The following is a 7,447-nucleotide window of genomic DNA, read 5'->3' as shown; positions in this document are numbered from 1 at the left end:
GTGTGTGTGTGTGCAGATGTTTAACAAACTGTACACTGATGAACAGTGGTCAGTCTGTATGGCAGAACGTCTCACTAGCAAACAGCAGATAACAGCAGTCGCTTCCCAATGCCATCTGCAGAGCCGGCACAGTGGTGCGGCTTGTTGAGTGCATGGTACTCTCCGCGCATTTAGCCCGGATTGGCTTCAAATTAAATCACAACTGCCCGCACAATCAGCTCAGCAGCAGTCTGGCACGCGACATCGGATCGGTTGGAGGAAACGAATAAACATTCAAATAGGCTGGTCAAAAATCAACCGCCTCTCTGTACAAGCACCAGTCGTGAGGGACCTAACGCTTGTTTGCACAGCGACTCGTGTTTTCACTACGGCCTCATTTAGCCCCAGTGGACGGCCGACTCACCAGCGAGCTGCCTTCAGAAGTCCTTAATTACTCAACTCAAGAAAAAGAACAAACACCGACAATTAGTGGCTGCAGGGTCCCTCAAATAAATGCCTCCTCCTTGACAGAGCAGCATGATTACATTCTTTCCTGTCCCTTCTTACTTTTAGCATCATAGCACGGCGCACACTTGAAGGAGAGAGAGAGAGAGATATGACAGTGTAATAAGCCAGGGAGGGATAGAGATACATCTCTCACCGCCACATGAGAGAGAACGCGGAGGCCACAGGATCTGAGCACATCTGTGATGCAGCAACAAACCATAAGAAATCTTTTTTTCTCTCTCTCTCTTTCATAATCTGCGTCTTTGTCTGTCTGTGTGTCTTCGTTTCTTCTTTTTTTTTTAACTGTCTGCAAATGTTTCCTTTTCTCACAATCATTTTCTTGTCTCCGTGTGGGTTCGTGGCGCGGCTGAGCGAGATCCTCAACTCCTAAATGCAGCAGCACATACTTCACACCCGGGTTATGCTGATTGGATACATCCTCACCACCAGAGGCGAAACTCCCCCCAAAAACATCTGAGAGGGGGGTTGTTCTCGTTCGACACAAACTCCCAGTGAACCCTGGAAAGTGTGACCGACTCCAAACACCTTTCAGACCTTAAAGTCTCGCATCCCAATTATTTATTTTTGTTGGTGCTCATTTCTTTATTCTTGCCTATCAGCCATTATTTACGCTCCCAGTGTGTTTACCTGTGATGTTCTCCAGTTTGGGGATTATTCCTTGCAAGGGAGCAGATAAACAATCCTCATCCCGGGGCGACACCTGAACCGCCACCTCCACGGGGCGACACGCCCTCCGCGGGTGCTGATGGTGGGTCCGCGAGTGCGAGGAGGACGTGGAGAGGGGCGAGGCGAGCGGGGAGGACGGCGGCCTGTCCAGGGGTTTGTCCGTGCAGAGGCTCCCGTGGCACTGCCTCCGTTTGTGTTCGATGAATAGCAGGATGTCAGCCAGGGGGAAGCGGGAGTGGCACTGGCCGCAGGTCAGCAGGTCCTGGTCCCCTTTGAGGGGATCGCCCGGAGCCACTCCGAGCCTGGGGGAGTCCTGAGAGTCTTCTTCTGGTAAAACACCTGACAGCGGCTCAGCTGGATGGACAGGCGAGAAAGAGAAATGTGGGATACTGTACACAGAGAGGTAGTGACACACACATTACTGAGTCTCTGCAATATTGAATATAGAATATTGAATTCAAAAGACATCAACATGATTAAGGTCAGGTGAAAAAGAAAGAAAGAAAGAAAGAAAGAGAGAAAGAAAGACAGACTACTTCGATAAGGACTGACATGTTCAGCTTGCAGGCAGCAGCCGAATGATTAAGTTGCTTGACCCTCTTTATTGTGCTGCCAATCTCGCTTCTTTAATGAACCTAACACCTCCGAGAATCAAAAAATAGATTCTAATTTGAGTTCAAGATGATTGGACCCCATTTCGTTAAAAGTGCTGGGATCTCGTGAACCAAGGTTAGACATTGAGGGGTTGGATGTGGAGTAGGTCCCTGAAGTACCGAGAGAGACGGAGAGGGAGAGAGAGAGAGAGAAAGAGAGAGAGTATTTTAAAAGAAGTAATCTAGCCACACGGTAAACGACACTGGGCTACCCGACTGGGATGTTGAGATAAGATGTGATGAATTCTCGCCGCCAGTTCAACCTTTAATTCTGTGTCGGGTCAGATGAGAAGGCGGTGAGGGACTATGCAAGATAGGCCCCCGTTACTTGTACGTTCAACTGCATTAAAGATGAGGGAATTCGCCTCTATTTTACCGGAGCTTATCTTAACCAGCTTATGCCACGGACAGAGGCGAGGTGTGTGAGGCTGGGTTTGGGTGGAGAGATTTTCCTTCAAACCAAATAATCTCGTTTTCGATGCCGAGCAAGAGTGATGTGAATAACTTTGAAAACTAAAATATAAAATCCTTTTTTTTTTCCAGACGTCGGACTGTGCCAGAATTTAAAGTAGTTTAGGCCAACGTTTCCCACCGGGATACAGGAGGAGTAGGTCTGTTCCACTATCAGGAAAATCATTAGAGCCTCTTCGTTTGCCACTTTTGACAATTATAACTTTCTGTGGATCAATAATTTCGTGGCAAAAGGGATGAATCACACATATAAATTACAGTGATTTCCTCTCTGTGTAACAAATAGTCCCTTTATACCAGGACCATCATCACTGGCCCATCACCGGAATAAAACTATGTAAAGTGTGACCATGTAGTACCAGGTGTTGTTCAAATGAATAATATGAATTTATGGAAACACAAGTACTAAATGAAATCTCTGCAAGTGGAAAAGGGGGAAAAAAAGGATTAGAAATATCTGTAATTTTATGAATTGTTCCATGAAACCATGCAGGCTCGTCTTTAAACGCTTTCTTTCAACATTATAATGTTTTAATCATTTCAAACATCTTTTCTCCCTGTCCTTTTTGAGCATTGCAGCAAAGTATATCAACAATCTCTCATTTCCACTAAAAATGCATGCGCTTGTTCATGCAGCACAGGAGATTAAGTGGATCAAGTTCAAGTTCAGCAGTGACCTGCAGGACTACAATCGTGTTGCGCCCCCCACTGGCGAACATCGTCATAATTACCCTGCAAATGAAAAGCACTCGGTGCATGTTGCGAGAGCATAATTGGCTTAAACCATGCAAATAAAAATAAAAACACCGTAGGAGATAGCATTTAGCACAAACACATTTTAGACATCATACTCAGGCTCTCTGATCTCCAACTAAAACTTCGACTAAAACAATGTGTGTGTATTTGGAGACGTCTCCACGTTCGGTGGTGCGCCTGAGAGCGGAATGATAAAGCAGCTCCTGCTGGCATCAGACTAATTGTGGGTGAATAACTCCAAACTGCAAACATAAAAATATACCACAGAACCGGGGGGGGGGGGCAGACCCATCACACAATCTCAGCCAGTGCACCGCAATTTTGATCACACGCGCGCGCGCGCGTAAAAAGGACTCTCCCCGGTTTCCACTTCTGCCCTGATCCTAAATCGGCGTTGGCACATGTCTGTCCGCGATGCGGGACAACGCGCCGCACATTTTGACACACCGTTGTTGTTGTTTTTTTTATAAAGGCAGCGAGCTGGAGGAGGGGGGCAGTCTGTGGCACAGGCGCACGGCAGTGTTCCGTCGAGGCGACGCACACACGAGGTCCCTGCGCCGTGGAGCAGCAGGAGCGGGGCATGTCAACGCCACTTCCCCGTGTCCAAACCGGCTCGCAACCGCTGCGAAGACGTTCTCTGAGAGAGGTGCAGGCAGCTCTCGGAGGAGGAGCAGCTCTACGCCGCCGGGCGACAGCTGGAAACTTCTCCGCGGACGGCGGCGGCACACGGGCAGAGGTCCCTGGCCACTAACGCCCCGTGCGCGCCCTTCAATGGCGAAAGAAAACCCCTCGAAGGCTGCGCGTTATTATACAACACCCCAGGTTGACGCGCGCTGTCGCGTGGTTTCGAAACTTTCACCGGCTGGTGCCACTGTCGCCCGGGACAAAACGCGACCTTTCGCCTCGGATGTGTCCGGACTGTGTTCTTTTCTAATTCCGCTCCGGACAGCGGAGGGGTCCGTTTTACGCGGCCGGTGTCCTATACCCAGTCCCACTCCCCCGAGGAAGTTGTGCCTATACACGCGGAGAGTCAAAGGAAACAGAGATGGCTTTCTGAAAGTGAGGAGGGAGGGGGGGAACAGCACAATGAACACCCGCTTCCCCATATAAAAAAAAAAATGCGATTGATCTCCACTTACGCGTAAACTCCCGGGTGCTCAAGTGCTGGGGTTTGCCCTGCTTGCGGCGAGACATGTTGGTTTCAGCGGCGGCTCTTCGGCGAGAGTTCACATCGGGGAAATCCGTCCCCTATAAGATAGACTCCGAGGGAAACGTCTTCATTGATGCAGTCTGACATCCAACGAGTCGGAACAGGGGGGCGAAGAGAAGAAGAAGAAGAAAAAAGAAGAAGAAGAAGACGGAACAAAAAAAGAAAAAGAGAGGAGAAATTCGCGGATCATTCACGGCGCTGCGGGCTGTGCGGAGCTCCTCATGACTTTGTTCGCGAAGACGGAGTGATGGGGGGTACGGCGGAGCCCCCCTGAGCTGCAAGTTCAAGTGCGGACGTGACGTCCCTGCCGAACTTGAACGTCAGGAGACGGACGGAGTGAGTGAGACGTGGGGAAGAAACGTGGGCAGGGCGAAGGCGGCCGGTGGGAGGGGGGACAGGCCGTAATAAAGACCAATGGACACTCATTATGGACTACCTATGGAACGGGAGGATGGGGGGGGGGGGGACACCGAAGACACCAATGGACAGGAGGGGATCAAGGGGGCTGGGCTAAGGGGGAAGAGAGAGAGAGAGAGAGAGAGAGAGAGAGATACAGAGAGAGAGAGAGAGTTATCCGAGGAAGTGGAGGAGCAGCTAAGGGCGCACCGACCGGAGCAGAGATCGTGTGATGCAGCAGAGGATGTGCACGGAGGATAAATCTAACATCTCCGTTTTCATTCGCATCCGTCAGAAGTTGTTTTTCAGGCCGACGTGAACGTGCAGTGATCCGTGTGAACTCACTGGACGTGTACTGTTATTATGTTACCATTAGGCTCGTTTGTATATATCTGTGTCATGTTACTTGTTTGGAGGTGATTCATATGCACCAGCAGCGGTATCCCTTGATGTGTTGGCTGCAGAGTGGATCTGCCCTTAACTTATTTCCAGTCTGCATATTTTGTGGCCTAAATGCCATGAAAGTGGAATAAAAATGGTCAGTTAATATTATACAATAGAGAAAGAAATTAAAGAAACGTAGTATTGTAAGCAACATTAAGAATCCCAGCATTTGCATAATTTGATTTGATCTTATTGAACTGTGTCTTAAAGATGATAAACGAATTATTGTAATGTGTCAACAATGTGCCCGAGTCTACCTGTCTAATCTGAACGTTTTCATCCATAACAATAACGATAGATATGATATAATCATTTCTCTAGACAGATACAACAGGCTAAACGCACATTAGAAAGCACACTGCTGAAAAGTTACTGTTATGTATTATTGTGACAATTACTGTGTAATTCATAAAGCGTCTATGTTTTACTTTTTTTAATAGCAGTATTGTAATGTGTGTAGCCTCATTACAGGAGCACAGACTGTAATATCCTGCAGATTTACAATCACATGCAACTGCAGGAAAATAATCTGATATTTCAAATTGGGAGAAAATAATAATCGAAAATGTACCTAATTATGACAAAAGTCACTGGAGCAAATTTAATAGAAAGCTGCATTTCTGCTGAAGCTGCAAAGGATAATGTTTATTTTACATTAAAGCCTTAGTTGAAAAAAATATATATGTATGTATGAAAAATGATATATGTTTCCCTCGTCTGGCAGCACCACTGAGGATTGACGCACCAATGAAGTGTGTCGGCACTTTAAATGATCGGCCGTGTAGTGGAACGTCTGTCCGGCAGCTCACACAATGGAAGTCAGCTGTCGCCTGGAGGAAGCCTCCACTGTCTGGCCTGGGCCCCATGCACCGTCGTGACTGTATGATTTACATAAAAGTCGAAAATAATTGAAATAAAAGGATTTGTGATTCTTTTCTCTCTCTTTTGAATATGTTTGGCCATTGCGCAAATTTTGCGAGACGAGTCACATAGCCTTTATGATGTAATCTATAAAAAATTCATTTAAACACAGATGAGGGCCCATAAACATCAATCAGATGTCATTTGCGTATAAGAGATCGTTCACACAGTCTATAAACCCTATACATCTATAACTGCCCCGCATAAATTCTGGTATTCTGAATGCAGTGGTGGTCCAGTTGTCTCTGGTTTCATCGACAGTTTATTTGAAGTGACGTGTTAGTAATAAACGCGCTCTGTAACTGATCAGGAGCAGCAGCTGTGCGGGTGAGGCCCTCACCCACATCGCAACTCGGTGCTTTGGCGCCATCTAACGTCTCAATGTGAGATTGACTCGAAACACGTCACAATGTACTGTCTATTATGTTTATAACAATAACAACAGGAACCCGAATATTGATTTTTATTATTAGCCACACAATCGTGTGCTGTGTGTTTTGTTGTGTTATTTGGATGAGCATTCACTCTGCAGGTTTATATGTGTAGAAATCGTTGAAAGTGTAGAAAGTTGGGGTTTTTTTTACCCGTTCTTTTGATTTTGGTCTGTTTTCAAAATGTATTTCAGTTTGAATCATTGAATAATCTCCAACCTATATCCACAACAACCGTTACCAAATTTGACATTAGATCCAGAGGACCTGTCTGTCTCTTCTTATGTGATCACTATAAATTCCACTATAGCCTAAACTCGACTCAGTGAAGAAGTTAACCACACGTTTATTTTTGGACCAATTAAGCAATGCAATATCTGTCATAATATATTTAAAACTTGTAAGTCACCTTTAGCGGACACATATAGCTTTAGTTATTAGGGTTTTATTGAGTCTCTTATTGTAGTTTTGTGTCACTTTATTTTTGTGTAGGGCCACCAGACAAACTCCTGTTCTTTATTTTTATTTTGTTATTTCTTGTTCCTCCTGCATATTTCATTTTTACGTTTTTTAGAATCTCAATGACTCGTATAATCTAGTTATTGGATTTATACATTTGCATCATGTATATTTATCATTTCTCTTCTTTCTATGTGCAATCATAGATATAAATCATAAAGTGCGTGTTAGAACGACCATTTAGCGCCTGGGTGAAACAGTAAGGCAGACAGGAAGTTCATGGAATGTTTACCACCAGGTGGGGCTTTATTCTCATACACTCATCACAGCACTCAGGTGAGGCCTGACCAGCAACTGAGGAAGGTGGAAACTGGTGCAATTTATACTGTGTCACTGGTACTCATATTGGATTCAAGCACTTACAGGTGCCAATGAATTTCTTCTCACTTGGCTTAACCATTTTACAATATTCAAGAAAGCAATTTAATAATATTTAAACAAAATAAACTCCATTTCACTTCCTTCCCCCTCAC

General features: G+C 45.7%; 1 protein-coding gene and 1 long non-coding RNA gene across 2 annotated transcripts in view; one reads left to right on the top strand and one right to left on the bottom strand.

The window, feature by feature from the left end:
- The window catches only part of bcl11ab (BAF chromatin remodeling complex subunit BCL11A b), a 33,213-nt gene extending 28,882 nt beyond the window's left edge, over positions 1-4,331 (bottom strand). The window contains exons 1-2 of the mRNA XM_035637739.2: positions 4,193-4,331; positions 1,135-1,527 (exon numbers count right to left, since the gene is read on the bottom strand). Of these exons, the coding sequence (XP_035493632.2) occupies positions 1,135-1,527; positions 4,193-4,247 (448 nt within the window). The 5' untranslated portion in view covers positions 4,248-4,331. The remainder of the gene's footprint in view (positions 1-1,134; positions 1,528-4,192) is intronic.
- A 128-nt stretch (positions 4,332-4,459) lies between these two features.
- Positions 4,460-6,037, top strand: LOC118312816. The gene is made up of 2 exons (XR_004794323.2): positions 4,460-4,599; positions 5,828-6,037. It is a non-coding gene; the product is annotated as an uncharacterized LOC118312816 (long non-coding RNA).
- The last annotated feature ends 1,410 nt before the right edge of the window (positions 6,038-7,447 follow it).

Source organism: Scophthalmus maximus, chromosome 8, assembly GCF_022379125.1.
Source record: "Scophthalmus maximus strain ysfricsl-2021 chromosome 8, ASM2237912v1, whole genome shotgun sequence".
In the NCBI taxonomy this organism is placed as follows: Eukaryota; Metazoa; Chordata; class Actinopteri; order Pleuronectiformes; family Scophthalmidae; genus Scophthalmus; species Scophthalmus maximus.
Note: the sequence above shows the minus strand (reverse complement) of the source record. Positions and strands in the feature narration are given on the sequence as shown.